The sequence below is a fragment of the Macaca nemestrina genome, chromosome 9 (assembly GCF_043159975.1).
Source record: "Macaca nemestrina isolate mMacNem1 chromosome 9, mMacNem.hap1, whole genome shotgun sequence".
Taxonomy (NCBI): domain Eukaryota; kingdom Metazoa; phylum Chordata; class Mammalia; order Primates; family Cercopithecidae; genus Macaca; species Macaca nemestrina.
In genome coordinates, this window is record NC_092133.1 from 66,509,001 (window position 1) to 66,528,859 (window position 19,859).

Below are 19,859 nucleotides of genomic sequence, written 5' to 3' on the forward strand. Positions count from 1 at the left end.
CCAACAGTGTGGAGAAGAGCACATGTCACCACTGGGCAATGAGAGAGTTGACAGAGACTCTTGGCTTCTCAACGCCAGACATGGTTGGAGAGCTTTCCTTGTTCTATTAGAAAAGTTCATGAGGAAGCTGTGAATAGGATCAGTCCAGAGAAGTAAAACTCTTTTATTTTCACTGTCCAAACATCAGTCAATATACTGGGAGAGCCAGCGAAAACCCTCGCCGTAGCCTTGCCTCTTGAGCACACTGCACATGAACACTTCCATGGGGCGAGCATTCAGCTCCTTCAGGGTCACATTCCCCTAAAGGAGGCAAAACCAAGAAAGGCCTGTTAGCATCTCTGTGGTGGAAAAGATTGAAAGGACGATCACTACAATCATTTTATCCATTCCTTAAAAGCAAACCTAAGTAGGTATTAATTACAGAAATGCAGTCAAGGCCATATAGATGACTTCCCCAAGCTTCGTGTTTTCAGGATAGAATAAGCAGCACAGTTCTTTTCCCAGCCTCTCTCTCTCTGAAGAGCATTTGCTTTGAACACCCAATATTTATCTGTAAAGTTATGGTAGCAAACCAAGAAAAAAGCCACTGGGACTTATGGAACTAGCATGCTCTCTGATGCAGAAAAGAGGCCTGGGACTGTTTAGAAATAAGGACATTCTCATTAGCAAAACATGCAGAAATAAACACTCATAACAGGTGGCACTGAGGAAATGAAGAATTCATGTGTATTTAATACTGATGCAAAAGAGGAGAAATTAAATGAAAGAAAGAAAGTATTTCTGTAAAGAAACAGGTAATCAAGAAGAGGCAAGACTAAGGAACCATGTAAAAAAGTCAGAAAGTTATCACAGATCACAGAAAAGGAAGATTTTTAAAAACTAAATATGCCAAAAACCCAAGCTAAAAAGAACAGAAAGATTCCTGCTTCACTGTATCTGATCTAGATTTTCTCTCTCTCAAGCCTGCTTTTCAACAAGAGTCCTCCTTCCAACTGAAGACAGTAAAAACTATTGATTTGGAAGACTCAAGTTCTTTTTCTGGTTTTATCACTGACTTGCTGTGTAGACCTGAACAAATCACTCTCTGTTTCTTCCTCTGCAAAATGTGGCCAACAGTCCTACCTCTCTCAGCAAGAAGCACTGAGGATAATCAAGTTTTTTTATTTCAATGCTTGGAAAGTGACTGAAATTATTATTTTTCTTTATAACCTGCAATCTCCAGTCCAAGAAAAATTCTTTTCTGGCTAAAAAGGGCTAATTCAAAAGCAATTTCTCAGAATCAAATTTGAAAGATAATCATAAACTCTTAAAAGAGTAAGTGTGCCTTTTCTACCATTTTCTTCTTCCTCAAATACCCGATGAATGAATCCCATTTAAAATGTTAAAAGAACACACTCCTGCCTCTAGTGAGCTTACAAAATACCCACAGTAAAACAAATCCTAAGCCTGTTTAAGCCTTTAAAAGAAAAGGGTAATTTAGATAGCAAAACATCATGTTTTAAAACCTGTTAATGTCCTTTATATGTAACCCAAATATTTTTATCTTACCTTTCCTGTGGTCTGTCCATAAAGCCCGAATATCTCACGGAGTTTTTCTTCACTGATTGCATCTGTTCTATCAATTTTGTTACCCAAGATAAGGATTGGCACATTGGATATTGTTTCATCAGTCATTAGAGCCTAAAGATTGAAAAAGAAAAAAAGAATTAAGTGAGGAATCTACAAAAGCCCACCAGATAATGAAAATTCTGACTTCATGCCGGGCGCGGTGGCTCACGCCTGTAATGCCAGCACTTTGGGAGGCCTAGACGGGCAGATCACGAGGTCAGGAGATTGAGACCATCCTGGCTAACACGGTGAAACCCCATCTCTACTAAAAAAAATACAAAAAATTAGCCGGGCGTGGTGGCAGGGACCTGTAGTGCCAGCTACTCAGGAAGCAGAGGCAGGAGAATGGCATAAATCCGAGAGGCGGAGCTTGCAGTGAGCCGAGATCGCACCACTGCACTCCAGCCTGGGCGACAGAGCAATACTCTGTCTCAAAAAAACAAAAAAAAAAAAAAGAAAATTCTGACTTCCACTCATCTTTTAAAAAGGCATTAATGTAAAGTGAAAATCTTATCATCTTTATACCTGAGTGATTAAATATTCACCTTGACATTACATAATACCCATGACATTAGGTAAAAATCTCTTAAGTGCCTCAAAACAGTTGAAACTTTAAGCTATTTATTTACAAAGCAGCAGAACTGCCCCAACATTTACTTTTGAGCTAATCTGCTCAGTCACAAACTATCCTCAGGATGCCCCTCAGCACAGTCCTACAAGAATGAATGCTCCCGCTACAGAGCCTCAAAGATGACTATAGGAACTCCCCAAGTATTCACCAAGTCCCAATGTGTGCAAAGAACTCTCTCAGGCATTGAGAGGAATACAATAGGAAGGTTGACTATCTCAGGCACTAGGCACTGAGAATACAAAAGGAAGCACATTCCTGTCCTCAAAAAAATCCTTACTCTATGTTCACATTTATGGTTTTTTTTTTTCTTAATCTCGACTCACTGCAACCTCTGACTCCCAGGTTCAAGCGATTCTCCCACCTCGGCCTCCTGAGTAGCTGGGACTACAGGCATGTGCTACCACACCTGGCTAATTTTTGTGTTTTTTTAGTAGAGATGGAGTTTTACCATGTTGGCCAGGCTGGTCTCAAATTCCTGACCCTCAAGTGATCTGCCAACCTCAGCCTCCCAAAATGCTGGAATTACAGGCATGAGCCACCACGCCCAGCCACATTTATGTTAACAAAGCCAAGTAAGAACACAACATAGTTGATAAGTGTCACAATGAATGGGAACTGAATATTAACAGTAAGACAAGTTCAGGGAAATAAAATGGCAGTTCTGGGCTTGAGCAAAGTCTTTTTTTTTTTATTTTTTTTTGAGGCGGAGTCTCACTCTGTCGCCCAGGCTGGAGTGCAGTGGCCGGATCTCGGCCCACTGCAAGCTCCGCCTCCCGGATTTACGCCATTCTCCTGCCTCAGCCTCCTGAGTAGCTGGGACTACAGGCGCCGCCACCTCGCCCGGCTAGTTTTTTGTATTTTTTTTAGTAGAGACGGGGTTTCACTGTGTTAGCCAGGATGGTCTCGATCTCCCGACCTCGTGATCTGCCCGTCTCGGCCTCCCAAAGTGCTGGGATTACAGGCTTGAGCCACCGCGCCCGGCCTTGAGCAAAGTCTTAGCAAAGATCTGGAACCTCAACAGGGCTCTAAAGGAAGAGCAGGGTTTCAAGAGGTGTAAAGGAGAAGAAAGAACATAAACAATGGCTTTGCAGTGGACAACAATTTAGGAAGCCGCACAGTACTGCATGGCTGGATTCAAGCGTTTAGACAGACATGCAGCAACAAAAAAAATGGATGGGAAGAGATGACTCACATTACGGGACCAGTGTGAGAAGTGAGCTGCAATAGATCCTAAAGACCACAAATCCAGAAGTTAGTGAATAAAATTGTATTTTTCAGTATAATGAATTCACAAATAGTATCTATCTGTGGTGTTCATGTAATATCTATCTGTGGTGTTCATGTAAGAGATCATGATCTAGTTTAAGGTAGAGCATTCAATGAATAGTGCAGGAGGCATTTTGAAGAAAGAATTGAAGAGACCAATGTCTAAATGATGATTTAAAAAGAAAAAAAAAGACAAATGAGTCAAAACTGGCACCGATTTCAAGCCTGGGAAACTACTTGTCACCAACAAGAAAGGTAGGGGGGAAAGCAGAGTTATAGAGGAACATGCTTTGAACATCTGGAATTCCAGGAAATGTTACACAAAATTAGAATAAGAATGTCCTTAATTCATTAAGCAATAACAAAGTACCTAATGTGTCTCATGCTTTGCTAGGTGCAGGGGTTTCGCAAAGAAATAAGACACAGTCCCTATCATGTTAGTTCATAGTCTGATGACAGAGAACTACAAGAAAATCAAGACAACATACATTGGTACGGTGGGAGTCTAACACAGTCTCAAGAGACCAGGGGAAGCTTACCAGAAGCAGTCATATCTGAACTCTGAGGTCCCTTACAGGACATTTTAAAATTTGCCGACAACATGAGGGGTTGAGGAGAGGTACAGGTGAAAAAGCCAGGCAGTAGCTACTTGTGCATATTCAAGGATGGCTAAGTTGTTTGTTTGGAATATAGTTCAAGGTAGGCAGTAAAAAGCAGCAGAGAGAGGATCATGAATGATCTTACGTGCTATGCAAAAGATGTATAGATTTTATCATGAAAATGATAGAGAACTATCAAAGGATATTAAGTAGGGCAATGAAGTCTGAGAAAGTTCCTTCTGGCATTATGGTGCATATCAGGGTCATGGTGGGATCTATATTAATTCACAGATTTCTGGACTGCATGTCTAGGTAGGTGGTGGGTAGGAAAGACGAATAGTTCCATTCTAGGAAAACAGAATCGGTAGTGGGAGTTGTCAAGAGTGGGCAGGATTAGGTATGAGATTGGAGGTCAGGAGAGGTCTAGAGGAGAGAAATGCATTTGAGAGTCACTGACATGTAGGTGCCAAATGAAGAGAGTAGATGAGACCAGCCTAGGAGAAAGTAGACTCTGGAGAACACCAACATTTAAGGACTAACCAGAAAACTAGTGCTTCTCAAAGAGACAGAAGTATCAGCCAGAGAGATAGCTCCAAAATCAAGAGTGAAAAGGAGTTTAAACAAAGAGAATGGAGACCATGCATGGTGGCTCATGCCTGTAATCCCAACACCTCACGAGGCCGAGGCAGAGAATCACCTGAAGCAAGGAGACTGAGACCAGCCTGGGCAACATAATGAGACCCTGTCTCTACAAAAACACTTTAAAAAAAAAAATGAGCTGGATGTGGTGGTGTGTGCCTGTAGTCCTAGCTACTTGGGAGGCTGAGGCAGGAAGATTACTTGAGCCCAGAAGTCTGGAGGTTACAGGGAGCTGTGATTGCACCATTGGACTCCAGCCTGGGCAACAGAGGAAGACTGGTTTTTTTTTATTTTAAAAAAAAAAAGGCAAGGTAAAGATTGCGTGGCAGGCAATTCTACATGAGGCTGGAGCTATAGATGTGAGAAACATACTTAGAAATAAATTCAAGACAGGTTCAAATTGCCAGGAACAAGAATCCAAGGAGTTACAGATCAAAGAGAAAGAAAAGATATAGGGTAAAGGAGTAGGGATAATAAAGCCAATAGTATAGAAACCATCAAGCCAAGAGAAAATGCAATGTGGACAAAGGAGAAAACTTGAAGTAAGTCCTTGATAGTATCAAAGGATGTATGCAACCAAAACTGAAGGCTGAGAACAGACCATGAAGGTCTGGCAAGTCATTCAGTGGGAGGGTGGGTAGGCACAAGCTGAGAATGCAGATTCAAAAATGTAAAGAACTCTAATATTGCTTTTAGGCTTTCACTGTGCCAACACTACTTATAAAGAATTACTGTTCGTGGGCCAGGCGTGGTGGCTCATGCCTGTAATCCCAGCACTTTGGGAGGCCAAGGAGGGTGGATCATGACGTCAGGAGATCAAGACCATCCTGGCTAACACGGTGAAACCCCGTCGCTACTAAAAATACAAAAAATTAGCCAGGCGTGGTGGCACGTGCCTGTAGTCCCAGGAGGCCACTCGGGAGGCTGAGGCAGGAGAATCCCTCAAACCCAGGAGGTGGAGGTTATAGTGAGCTGAGACTGCACCACTGCACTCCAGGCCAGGCAACAGAGAGACACTCTGTCTCAAAAAAAAAAAAAAAAAAAAAAATTACTGTTCATGATGACACGTGAAATGGAATACTATTAATTAATTAATTATGCTGGGACAACAGGCATAAATGAGGAGTATCCTGAGCAAACTTGGCCATATAGTCACTGTATGATAGAAAAAACAGTTAATTTATTCAAGTTTAAGCTGAGTTTCCTCAGGACATTGAAAAGCAATGTCTTAGATTTAAAACATTTTCCTCCTGCAACTAGGTCTTTTTGCCAAATGTTAACTGGAATTACTAATTATTGGCACTACTGAGCTATATTTCTTAAAAAAAAAAATAGAGGCCAAAAAAGGACAAAGTATATAAACATACATTAAGCTCAACTTTGGATTCCACGAGGCGAGAATGATCTGCACAGTCCACCAGAAAGACAATCCCATTAATTGCTGGGAGATAATTTTTCCAAACCCGACGTGCTAAAAAACAAAGTTTGTAGTTGCATCAGTAAAAAATATACATTGTAAAAATGAATAACCTAATGGTCTTAAAATGGACAAATCTTGGTCAGGTTTCAGTAAGATTAGACTCTATGGATTTCTCCAAGTTCTGGCCAGTATTAATTTAGAACAGAGGATGCAAACTAATGGTCCACGAGTTGAACTTGATTTTTGTAAATTTGAAAATCAGAGTTTCCACCTTTCTTGAAAAACTGCAACATCTGGCAACCCCATGCCTACTTATCCACATGACAACTATCAGCAGAACTAAGCAGTGGCTACCCCTTCAGATGATGTCTGAACACTTTTGCTTGACAAAATGTCCCTGCTGTCTTACAGTCAGCCAATTTTACTCACTTAAATGACTTGCCTTGCCCCTGGAGCCAAGTTGAATTTGCAACCTCTGAGTTAAAACATCAGGATACAAATTACTTGTCCATGTAACTTTAGTCCCAGTTAGTTTCTAGCCAACTTGTGTGTAGGTGTCTTGACACACTCCTCTGCTTAGCCCTTAGGGAGACTGGGCCTGACAAGTGGTTCAAGGCCCCAGGCCAGTTATCTCAGCCTACCATATTTAACCCAGCATGCCTTAGAAATATTACTTGTTTTTTGCTTGTGACATGAAACGATAAAGGCTGGGAAGCAGTGATTTAATTTTACTATCATTTCTAAGCCATTCATTTCTAGCCCTTGCAATAGAATGAATAACGAAGCATCTCTACATCAGTTATTAATGGTTACCTTTAAAGAGTAGAGTTAGGAAAAAGAGGTTGAAGGAACTTTCCATTTTACTTTCTGTAGTTCTATACCGATTTTGTTATATCAAACTTGCTCTCCTTTTATAAGTTAAAATTTTTAAGTTATACAAAAAAAAAAAAAAGGAACCTCCAGATGTACAGTATTTTAGTAACTTCTATAAAATGGTGGCTAGGTTATTAGGTAAAAGTGTTTCTGTTTAGTAGATTTTCCTTAGTCAAAGAAACAAAACTAAATACATCAATACATTTCCCTTCTTATTTTAACAAAACCTGAAACCTAAATTTATCACACCAAACAATCAACAATTCCCAGTTCAGGTATATAAAACCATCTGGTGTCTGTTCCTTCTGCATTCTCCAGATGGTCTAGGTTCAGTCGTATCTTGCTCTGAATTTAAATTTGTAAGCAGTTACAAATCCTTTTGTGGAAAAGCAGAAAGGACACCATATACCCATTCTTACCCAAATGAAAAAAAATACAAGCTCCTTACATAAAAAAGGAAACAAAATCATTTCTAATCCCTCCATCAAAACACACCCCTTGTCAATATTTTGGTATTTTCTTCCAGTCTTTTTTCTTTACTGGTATTTTATGTGATTATGATCATAATATACATGATTTTTTAGGGCATAAATATTAAATAAATTAATTAAAATGTAATTATATGTTAATGAAATAACTGACTATAAAATTATTAGGCTTAACTACTAGAAATGACCAATGTTGTATTTTACTACACATTGTTTTAAAACTGTATTAGGCTGGGCACAATGGCTCACGCCCATAATCCCAGCACTTTGGGAGGCCAAGGCAGGTGGATTGCTTGAGCTCAGGAGTTCAAGACCAGCCTGGGCAACATGGCAGAAACCCAGTCTCTACAAAAAATAGGTGGGAGGATTGCTTAAGCCCAGGAAGTAGAGGTTGCAATATGCCAAGACTATGCCACTGCACTCCAGTCTGGGCAACAGAGCAAGACCCCATCTCAAAAAAAAGAAAAAAAAATGGTATTAGCTCAACCTAATGTTTCAAAATGAGATTTCTCCACTCAATGTAATAACAAGTAAATCTGACAGAATCTCAATAGTTCCTTTTCCCTACCTTCCCAGAATGTTTATTCTCACATCTTAAATGTTTTACTCCTATACCTACTGTCTTGTCAAATGTGAACTGAGTGCCCATTAGACAAAGACGCCCATCCTGTATGTCTCTAAACACCTGATAGGAACCTGGTAGCCAAAGACATAGCCTGAGTAGGCAAAGAGCACTTCTGAGGAAAGCAAAAAGGTAGAAGGAAATGTTCTACCAACTGTCCCAAATGGATAGAATATACAAAATATCAACTTAGAGTAATCACACATAGTCACTGTACTACTTTTGCAACTTTTGACAAGTTTGAAATTACTTACAAATATTTAAGTTAAATTTCCTACATACTTTCACTCCATTGAATAAAGGATGCAAAAATGACTTGATAACTAAATATATGATACTGTATACCTGGTCAAGATGAAAAAATGGTATAAAAGAGATTATCAGGACAACTGACCAAAAAAAAAAAAAAAAAAAAAAAAAAAGGAAATACAGACTGGATAAAAATAAAACTTTCTTGATTTGATAACTATTATGATTATATACAAGGAGATATCTTTGTTCTTAGAAAACGGCACTAAAGTATAAAAGAGTAAAGGGGCATGATATGCTCACAAACAGTTAATAAAAAATAAGTATTAATATGTATTATGTAGGGAGGAGGAGACTAACAAATTTGGGCAAAAGGTATAGAAGAAAATACACTGGCTTAGAGCAAGCCTAGTTAAAATGATGAAATAATTACTCTTGTTGAGGCAATACCTATATCTTTTAACGTATTTTCTAGTTACCAGGTAAATTGCGTTAATAAGTAAAAACCTAGTAAAGATTAAAATGGCAAGATGCTGTCCTGCTTTGTAAAAATTTTCAGTCAAGATTTGAGTTGAGTTTGGCTTTATCAGGCAAATACTTAAAAGTTCATGAATAGTTATGCATTATAGCTAACTTTATACTAGCTCAATAGGGTAATATTGAAGTGGACTTCTGTGTATTTAACGCAACTTTTGACAAGTTTGAAATGAGTTTAAAAAAAATGAATAAAACAACTTCACTAAAGTAGTAAGATCCTAATTCTAAAGTGTAATTTAAAAGGTAAAAATGACACATTGCTTTTAAAGGGTGCTGGGGGGCACAAAAAGAATCATAAGTCAATAAACATGCTTTCCACTGAGTCATCGCTTACCTTGCTCATGCCCACCAAGATCAAAAGTTGTAAAGGTCATTCCAGCAATTGTTAGCTCTTCTGATGCTGAAAAATTGTTTAAAAAGAAGAAATAAACTTGTCAATTCAACAAGCCCCAACTACTAGTACTACAAGCCAATACCAATGCTTTCACCTCGTAAAGAAAAAGATACAAGAAGTGTGGTGGCACCCGCCTGTAGTTCCAGCTACTCAGGAGGCTGAGGGCAGGAGGATAACCTGAGCCCAGGATTTTTGAGACCAGCCCAGGCAACGCCCCACTTCCAACAAAGAAAAGGAATACAAGGGTGAAAATGTTCTTAAACTATTCTAAAAGCCAAAGGTTTCTTTTTTTCCAAGCTATTTTCTGCTTCTTAGAAGTAGGTATAGGAGACGTGTCCCTTTACAGGACCAGTGACAACAGATAATGACAAAGTTCCAGAGGTTTAGATCTGAAAGTACATAATATGAATGTGTCTTACAGGGAACTTTTTCATATGAGTTGGCTTTTGGGACTTCAGTTAACAAAAGAACTCCATCAACTAGGGATTCATCCTCCAAGCCTAACACTGACCTTCAAAGATCAAAAGGTCACCTGATATTTTCAAACCTACTCGGATGTAGCGTTGGAACATGTTGGCCCAATCTGTCATCTTTGAGCATGTGAAGAAGAGTGGTTTTGCCTGCATTGTCCAAACCCAAGAATACAAGTTTTCCAGATTTCTTGTAGAGTCCTAAAAGAGAAAAAATTGTTAACACATTTGCTCTCTACAGACCAAAGCCTACTTGTATTTAAATTACTGAAGGAAATGCACAAACTTTGAAACCTGTATTTCAAGGAAATGGCTTTACCTAGGAACTGGAGCACACTGCTGAAGCCATTGTAGATCCACTCAAAGATGAAAGACATTATTAATGCTTACTACCTGTATAAAATATGAAAGTAGCAAACATTAGCTTTCTGAATGACAGTACAATTGTGGAGAGGTTAACTCTTGTTCACTAACCATGATGCACATTTACAGTCCTGTGTTTTCAGGCATAAGAAAGCAGGCCAGGCATGGTGGCTCACACCTGGAATCCCAGCACTTTGGAAGGCCAAGGCAGGAGGATCACTTGAGCCCAGGAGTTCAAAACTGGCCTGGGCAAGAAAGTCGGACTCAATCTCCACAAATAACTAAAAAAATAGCTGGACATAGTGACACACACCAATAGTCCCAGCTACTCAGGAGGGTGAGACAGAATTACTTGAACTCAGGGGTCTGAGGCTGCAGTGAGGCATGACGGTGCCACTGTACTCGCTTGGGCAACAGAGGGAGACTCTGAGAAAAAAGACAGGACAGGACAGGATGGGACAGGACAGGAAAAAGAAAAGAAAAGGGAGGGGAGAGGAGGGGAGAGGAGGGGAGGGGAGAAAGCAAAGTAAAGAGAAACTAATATTCTTCTTTCTTGAGACTTGCAGATTTTGCACTCTAGAGGAAAGTCTCTAGAATCCTTATATGTGCAAAAATGACTGGTTTCCTAAAAGTTTTTGATCTATGATACTCAGAGAACTAGGAGTTAAAAATACAAAGGGCATACCTCATTTGATGATGCTTTGTGGATCCTGAGGTATTCTGGATTTTTACAAATTGAAGGTTGGAGGCAGTCCTGAGTTGAGTAAGTGTATCAGTACTATTTTCTAACAGCATGTGCTCCCTTTATGTCTCTGTGTTACATTTTGGTAATTCTCACACAATATTGCAAACTTTTTCATTATTCTTATATCTGTCATCATGATCTATGATCAGTGATCTTTCGTATTACTATTGTAACTGTTTTGTTGTGCCACAAATCACAACCATAGAAGACAGCAAACTTAATGACTTCCTCCACAGCCCTGCCCCCACCCCAGGCCTCCCTATTCTCCAAGTGAAAGTAACAGGTCTCTCCCTTGAAATTGAAAGTTAGAAATGATTAAGCTTAGTGAGGAAGACACATCAAAACCTGAGATAAGCCAGATGCTAGGCCTCTTGCACTCAACAGTTACTCAAGTTGTAAATGCAAAGAAAAAGTTCTTGAAGAAAATTAAAACTGCTACTCCAGCGAACCCACGAACATCAAGCAAATGAAACAGCCTTACTGCTGATTAAAAAAAAAAAATTAAAAAAAAAAAATAAAAACACGAAGTAAAAATGCAAGTGCTGATGTAGAAGCTGCAGCAAGATAACTGGTGAAGGTGGGTGGCTACATTAAACAACACATTTTCAATGTAGGCAAAACCGCCTTCTATTGGAAAAGCCATCTAGGACTTTCACAGCTAGAGGGGAGACGTCAATGCTTGGCTTCAAAGCTTCAGGGGGCTAGCTGACTCTCTTACGAGCTAATGAAGCCAATATTCATTTACCATTCTGAAAATCCTAGGACCCATACTCATTTATCATTCTGAAAATCCTAGGACCCTGAAGAATGACACTAAATCAGTCCAAGTGGAGCAACTGAGCAAGCAGAGTGGTTGTATGGTTGTGTCTCAGAAACCAGTAGCACTTGCAGCACTGACTGAAGAGCAGATTGCAGAATTCAAATAAGTTTTTTCACTATTTGACAAAGATGGTGATTGAACTACAACAACAAAGAAACTGGGAACTGTAATGAGGTCTCAGGCAGAATCCCACAGAAGCAGAGTTACAGGATGTGATTAATGAAGTAGATGCTGATGGTAATGGCACAACTGACTTCACTGAATTTCTGACAATGATCGCAAGAAAAATGAAAGACACAGACAGTGAAGAAGAAATTAGAGAAGCATTCAGTGTGTTTGATAAGGATGGCAATGGCTATATTAGTGGTGTAGAACTTCACCATGTGATGACAAACTTGGAGTGAAGTTAACAGATGAAAAAGTTGATTAAATGATCAGAGAAGCGTATCTTGATAGTGACGGTCAAGTAAACTATGAGTTTGTACAAACGATGACAGCAAAATGAAGACCCTGTACAGAATGTGTCAAATTTCTTGTACAAAACTGTTTATTTGCCTTTTGTTTGTAACTTATCTGTAAAAGGCTTCTCCCTACTGTCAAAAAAAGATGCATGTATAGTAATCAGGACTATCAGGACTTCATTCCTCCATGTGTTCTTCCCTTACTGTCATTGCCCTGAAACTTTATTTTAGAAAACTGATGAAGTAACATGTTACCTGTGGCTTACTCTGGATATATCTAAGCCCTTCTGCACATCTAAACTTAGATGGAGTTGGTCAAATAAGGGAACATCTGAGTTATGCCTTTTTTTTTTTGAGACAGAGTCTTGCTCTGTCGCCCAGGCTGGAGTGCAGTGGCCGGATCTCAGCTCACTGCAAGCTCCACCTCCCGGATTCACGCCATTCTCCTGCCTCAGCCTCCCAAGTAGCTGGGACTACAGGTGTCTGCCACCTCGCCCAGCTAGTTTTTTGTATTTTTTAGTAAAGACGGGGTTTCACCGTGTTAGCCAGGATGGTCTCGATCTCCTGACCTCGTGATCTACCCGTCTCGGCCTCCCAAAGTGCTGGGATCACAGGCTTGAGCCACCGCGCCCGGCCACCTTTTTTTTTTTAAGTAGTTTTCTTTAGGAACTGTCAGCATGTTGCTGAAATGTGGAGTTGTAACTCTGCGTGGACTACGGACAGCCAACAATATGTACTTAAAAGTTACACTACTGCAGAACGGGTGTATTATCCAGGTACTTCCAGGTACCTTGTACACTATTTTTTTGTACTGCTGGTCCTGTACCAGAAACATTTTCTTTTACTGTTACTTGCTTTTTAAACTCTGTTTAGACACTTAAAGAAAATCTGCTTATGACACAATTTGCCTCAAATCCATTCCAAGTTGTGTATTTGTTCTCCAATTTAAAAAAACACAATTAAAAAAAGAATTACACTAAAACTACTCTGCCTACCACACATCTGTTTACAGCATGGTTTACTAAGTATTTTAAGCCCACTGAGAAGACCTATTGCTCAGAAAAAAAGATTTCAAGATATTACGGCTCATTGACAATGCACCTGGTCACTCATGGGCTTTGATGGAGATGCAGAAAGAGGTTAATGTTGTTTTAATGTCTACTAACAACATCCATTCTGCTTCCTATGGGTCAAGGAGCATTTTCCACTTGCCAGTCTTTCATTTAAGAAATATATTTCACAAAGCTATCAATGCCACAGACTGATTCCTCTGCTGGATCTGGACAAAGTAAACCAAAAACCTCCTGGAAAGGAGTCACCATTCTAGGTACCAGTAAGAACAGTTATGATTCACGGGAAGAGCTCAAAACATCAATATCAACAGGAGTTTCGAAGACAGTGATTCCAACCCTCGTGGATAACTGAGTGGTTCGAGACTTCGGAGGAAGAAGTAACCTTAGATATGGTAGAAACAGCAAGAGAACTACAATTAGAAGTAGAGCCTGAAGATGTGACAACTGCTGTAATTTCATGATCAAACTAATGGATGAGGAGACGCTTTTTATGGATAAGCAAAAAAAGTAGTTTTTTTGAGATGGAATCTAGTCCTGGTGAAGATGCTCTGAATACTGCTGAAATGACACCAACGATTTAGAAAATTACAAAAACTTACTTGAGGTTACATAAACTTACTTCAGCAGCAGCAGGATTTAAGAGGACTGGTTCCAATTTTGAAATAAATTCTGCTATGGGTAAAATGCTATCAAACAGCATTGCATGCTACAGACAAATCTTTCTTGAAAACGAGTATTAACTCATGCAACAAACTTCACTGTTGTCTTATTTTAAGAAATTGCCACAGCCACCTCAACCTTTAGCAATCACCAACCTGATCAGTTAACAGCCATCAACGTGGAGTAACATGGAGGCAAGATCCCCAACCAGCAAAAAGGTTATGACTCACAGAAGGATCAGATGCTTGTTAGCATTTTTTAGTCATAAAGTATTTTTTAAATAAGGTATGTATTTTATAAGACATAATGCTACTGTACACTTAACAGACTACATACAGTATAGTGTAAATGTAACTTTTATGTGCACTGGGAAACCAAAATATTCATGTTACTTGCTTTACTGTACTTGTTTTATTTCAGCAGTCTGGAACCAAACTCACAATATATCCGAGGTATGCCTAAACTTTCTTTTACTGTGTGACTCACTCCTCCAGGCAGCAGTTCATTCACAGTCCTTAGACATACCACTGCAGTCTTCCAGTGAAGAACAACTCTAGGAAATCAGTCTCATCAATAATGTGAATCAAAATGCTACTTAGATGCACTAAATAGAAAATAAGAATGAAAAGCACATTGATTTGAATGAAAAACATATTAATCTATCCTGTAAACAGCTCTAAAAAAAAACAAAAGTCACCCAAAATTCTACTGGCCAGCATCACTTGCCCTGCTCCATTTACCAATGCAACCTCAAACAATATCTAACCATGTTTGCAGACATGGGTCTCAATTTATGAAAAGAAATGACATCACTATTTTAGAACCATTAAGGGATAAGAAGAGAATCTTTTCATACATGAATAATCACACCTAAACTCATTTTACAAATAGATTTTCTTAAAATAAGAATACTTATTCAGGCTGGGCCCCGGTGGCTCACACCTGTAATCCCAGCATTTTGCAAGGCTGAGGTGGGGGATCCTTCCCTGACCTCAGGAGTTCAAGACCCGCCTGGGTAACATAGAGAGACCCGTATCTCTACAAATAATAATAATAATAATAATAATAAAATAAAATTAGCCAGGCATGGTGGCACATGCTTGTAGTTCCAGCTACTTGGGAGGCTGAAGCAAGAGGATTGCTTGAGCCCAGGAATTCGAGGCTGCCATGAGTTATGATTGTGTCACTGCACCCCAGCCTGGGTGGCAGAGCAAGACCCTGTCTCAAAAAACAAAAAACAAACAAAAAAAGAATACTTGTTCAGGATACAGCAATAAGTTCCCAAGCAAGTAAATAACTTAACTGGTACTGATATTAACACTACTGTTTCTATTGTTTCTCATAGTTATCAAAAGCTACTAGAAGGTTCACATATATTGGTAATAAGCAATGAATGAATGAATTCATTCATTCACTGAATGAAATGAAGAGGGTAAGATCTAGATGTGTTGGTGGGTCTTAAGGTTTCTCAGCATTGTCTGCTCATGATGAATTTTTGCTTTAGTATCTCAGATATGGTGCAGAAAAATGGAAGGTTCACACTTTTACTCCTCTCCACCAGCAGGAGCATCTGAACACAGGGCTTTATACTAGATATGACCAACTGCAATCAAAATTTTCATGAATAGTAACCAGTAAAAGCATTACCCACAAAAAATTCCCCTTACATTCATTCAAAGAATGCCAGATGAAGAATAAATTGAACAGCTGGGAGCGGCGGCGCTTGCCTGTAATCCCAGCTATGCAGAAGGCTGAGGCAGGAGAATCGCTTGAACTTGGGAGGCAGAGGTTGCAGTGAGCAGGTTGCATCACTGCACTTCAGTCTGGGTGACAGAGCAGGACTCCATCTCCAAAAAAAAAAAAAAAAAGAGAGAGTAAATTGAAAAGTAGAGATGGTATGTTTTTTATCCAATTACTAGGTTTTTATCAGGCCCATAGCCTAATTTATAAATTTTAGGGCCTAATGAATGTTTATTTTTCATGGCTCTTACCAAAAAGAGCCAAATAAAGTTTGGCAGTTTGGGTGGAAGTACATACTAAGCTCTTATGAAAAAATCCTAAATAAGTTTATTTCTTTTTTGCCTTTTCAGTAACAAATATATTTCAGCAGAAAGACCATATTTATCACATTAATAGTTTTCTCTGGAAATTGAATCCGCACTTTAAGGAATCCAATAACTTAAATATACTTAATAAAGCTCCTCTGCTTAAATTCTCATTTACTGTAAATAAGTAAAAGAACAATGTGCCTTTCCTCTGCAATTCCCTCAAACCAGACATCCTCCTATACTTTCCTCAACCTACTGCCTGGAGAAGCACAGCTCACCTTTAGAGCACACCCCTCATTATGGTCATTCCCACTCAGATCACTTTGGAGGGAAGAATTAAAGCAGCCAAGTAGCTAAGTCCTGGCTGCTGCTGATTTGTATGCTCCAAGGGAGGAGATGGCTTAAAAGCAGGAGTGTCAAAGGAAAAAAAAATGGAAAATTAAAGTAGTTCAATTGCCATGAAAAACTATTTAAAGTGTGGCATTTTCTCCTTTTCACCTTTGCAGAATTCATCTAGTTGAAAATACTTGGCTCATGACTGTAATCCCAGCACTTTGGGAGGCCGAGGCGAGTGGATGACCTGAGGTCAGGAGTTCGACACCAGCCTGGCCAACATGGTGAAACCCCGTCTCTACTTAAAACACAAAAATTAGCTAGGTGTGGTGGCGGGCGCCTGTAATCCCAGCTACTCAGGAGGTTGAGGCAGGAGAATCTCTTGAACCCAGGAGGCAGAGGTTGCAGGGAGCCGAGGTCACGACATTGCACTCCATCTGGACAACAAGACCAAAAACTCCATCTCAAAAAAAAAAAAAAAAAAAGAAATAAAATATTTCTAAAGTGATGTAAATATTGTTTACAAGTCTGTAAAGTACTGACTGAAAACCCGTGTAGTACAAATGTATATAGAAGTGTTGGATTGTAAAGAAGTGACCAGAGTGGAGGCTGACTAAAGAAACTCTTCAGGTGAGTTAAAAATAATAAAAACCCTTAATAGATCCAAAGAGTTGGGTTGTACCACCACCCAAAGTTAAGAAAACGCCCCCGCCCCCCCTTTTTTTTTTTTAGACAGACCAAGACTCTGTTTCCCAGGCTGAAGTGCAGTGTTGCCATCATGGCTCACTGCACCCCCAACCTCCCAGGCCCAAGAGATCCTCCCACCTCAGCCTCCTCAGTAGCTGAAAATGGCCTTGGTGGCTCCTCTCTCCTTAAGATCTTAGGATTTGTACCAACTCATCAGTAGTTTTACAATTTGTACAGTACCTGTACATCTCATTTCATCCTCACACCAACCCTACCAGGCAAGGATCATTGGCCTCATTTAACAAGATGAAGATGAAGATACTCCTAGTTTTGCTGAGTAGTTGAAGACTGCTCAGCTGAAAAACTAATAGTGCCAGTGCTTAAACCCTCATCTCTAACACCAAAGCCTAAGCTCTTCCTGTTAACAGTACATAAAATTCAAACCCAAATCACAAAATTGCTGGAAAAAAAAAAAAAACCTAAAATTTCTTTAACCCACCAACTACACAGAGGATGATCTTCCTAAGTTCTCTTCCTTACAATTCATCACATCTTTTGAATGGTATTTTAATAACTAGCATTCTATTTATTTTCTATTCTTGGTCCATTGTACCACCTTATGAAAAGTTAAGAGTAATCTAAAATTTAAGGTAGGTCTCTAAACTATCAACAAAACACTATTAATGTACCTAAAATGAAAACTTGTGAATTCCAGAGCTAAAAGATTCAAACAAAAGTTAATAGAAAAGGAAGTGCACCAATCTGACCATTAGCCAATTTAAAAATTTACGCATTACTTGTTATACATAATCAGGGCAACTTTAAGACGCCATTCCAGGCAGATTTGGGGTAGTAGGCGGCTGGCTTTTAGCTAACGCTGCTTAGCTGCGGGGTAAATGTCAAAGGTCAGCCCCATGGCAAATCTCCCTAAGCCCCCTGTCGCAACAGAAGCAGATGGAATCAAGATAAAGATACCCAGTGGCTAGAATCGTGAAGAAAACGCTAATCCATGTCAAATGCACATAAGGAAATTTTTCCATGCAGAGACCAGACAGGGGAAAAGGGGAAGGTGGAAGGAGAAAATACAGGGTTCGACCCGGGCCATCGGACGACAACCGAGCGCTGACTTGGGTGTAAGCCCCGGACTAGGGGCCTGTAGACCAGGTTCGAGCGCTCACACTCGCTAACTGCGGAGCCTTGGCCAGCCTCAGTCCCCGAGTCTATAAAACAAGGATAATCATCAAGAGGTCCCACCCGCCTCACCGAGGGCTGTTAGGCTCTTTTGAGACAGAGGACACGGAGCCGTTTCGTAAACCGGAGGGCACGGTACAGACAAGAAGCTGTTATCCGGCCCAGCAGCTGCGAGACCCCCGAGCGGAATGCAGGTGGACCCCAGGCCAAAGAGGACAGCAGGGGACTGAGCAAATCCGGCCGACTCGGCCCGTCCCCGCCCAGAATCAGCCGGCGGCCCCACAGAACCGCCTGCGTGTCACTTCCCCGCCCCCAACCCCGCCAGGGCCAGCCTCCGCTCCGACCTCCCCGCCTTCCGTCCCAGCCCCTCGAGCTCCAACTACCCTCCCCGACGCGGCCCCCAGACTCACGGCCTGAGGGGCTCCTCCGGCAAAACGGCGACTGGCTCCGACCCTCCCTCAGAGCACACTAACCAGCAGCACCCAGGACCGCCAGCTACTCGCCGGATGTACGTCACATCCCTCCCCGGGACTTCCGGGCGCGTAATTGGCCCCGCCCCCTCGCAGCGTTACGCCTCTCTGCCCCGGTGCCGGCCCACCTGCTACTCCGGCCGCGGAGGGGCGGGCATAAGGCCTGACAAAGCGCGCTTCGGGTCTGGCACCGCCTCGTCCCGCCCGCTCCCGCCTGCCGAGCTGACCGCGCGAGACGTGGCAGTACCGGGACGCTGGGTCTGGGTCTGGGTCCTGGAGTCCCTGAGCGGCCTGGGACCCTCGGGATCGCGGCTTCCCATTCCAGACGCACCAGGAAAAAAGTAGGAAGTGGGGACCGACGGTGGCATAGGTCCTGGGAAAGATTACTTGACCTTGGGGACCTCCACTTGAGGTGGATCCCTCCAAGCTTTTGCTTTTTTTTTCTTGCTTTTTTTTTTTTTTTTTTTTTTTGAAACGGAGTCTCACTTTGTCACCCAGGCTGGAGTGCAGTGGCGCGATGTCGGCTCACTGCAACCTCCACCTCCCGAATTCAAGCGATTCTGATGCGTCCGCCTCCCGAGTAGCTGGGATTACAGGCGCATGTCACCACACCCGGCTAATTTTTTGTATTTTTGTAGAGACGGGGTTTCACCGTGTTGGCCAGGCTGGTCTCGAACTCCTGACCTTAAGTGATATGCCGGTCTCGGCCTTCCAAAGTGCTGGAATGAGAGGCGTGGGCCACCGCACCCTAATGCTTTTGCTTTGAGTTGCACTTCCTTGCCCTGGGATGGCCTACGTTTTAGAAAAACAGCTAATATTTATTGTGCACTTATGTTTCAGGCAGAGCACTGGGTGCTTTGCGCGCTTTGTCTAATTTCACCCTCATTGGAGTCCTGTGAAGCAGATGCTAGGATTATCCTTATTGACAAATGAGAGAGCAATGTTCAGAATAACCTACCACACCCAAGTTCACACAGCTAAGTGGCAAAGCAACGTGTTCACCCCAGTATATTTCGCATGCATTTTCTCATTTAATTCTCAGGACAGTGATACGAGATTGGTACTATTATTGCTCTCATTTTACAAATGAAACAGTCTAATGGAAAGATGAATGACGTCTGTGGATTCATGATCTCAATTCTCCTTAAGTAAAATTTAAATTTAACATAATCCCAATAAAAGTACTAATAGGATTAATAGATTGTGTGTGGT

The 19,859-nt window shown here is 41.0% G+C and overlaps 1 protein-coding gene and 1 pseudogene across 3 annotated transcripts; one reads left to right on the top strand and one right to left on the bottom strand.

The window, feature by feature from the left end:
• Positions 1-143: 143 nt before the first annotated feature.
• Positions 144-18,701, bottom strand: LOC105466079 (secretion associated Ras related GTPase 1A). 3 transcript variants are annotated; one of them, XM_011714974.2, is made up of 7 exons: positions 18,588-18,701; positions 10,116-10,189; positions 9,878-9,997; positions 9,267-9,332; positions 6,111-6,214; positions 1,549-1,680; positions 144-300 (listed from the first exon to the last, which is right to left on the bottom strand). In XM_011714974.2, the coding sequence occupies exons 2-7, from the start codon at positions 10,171-10,173 to the stop codon at positions 184-186; spliced, it is 597 nt and encodes a 198-aa protein (XP_011713276.1). In that variant the 5' UTR covers positions 10,174-10,189; positions 18,588-18,701; the 3' UTR covers positions 144-183. The 3 variants fall into 3 exon arrangements, with proteins under 3 accessions (XP_011713276.1, XP_011713277.1, XP_011713278.1); XM_011714975.3 differs by having other exon boundaries at positions 18,651-18,669; XM_011714976.3 differs by lacking the exon at positions 18,588-18,701 and adding an exon at positions 15,586-15,604.
• On the top strand, positions 11,762-12,229 carry LOC139355990 (calmodulin-like; annotated as a pseudogene).
• Positions 18,702-19,859: the final 1,158 nt, after the last annotated feature.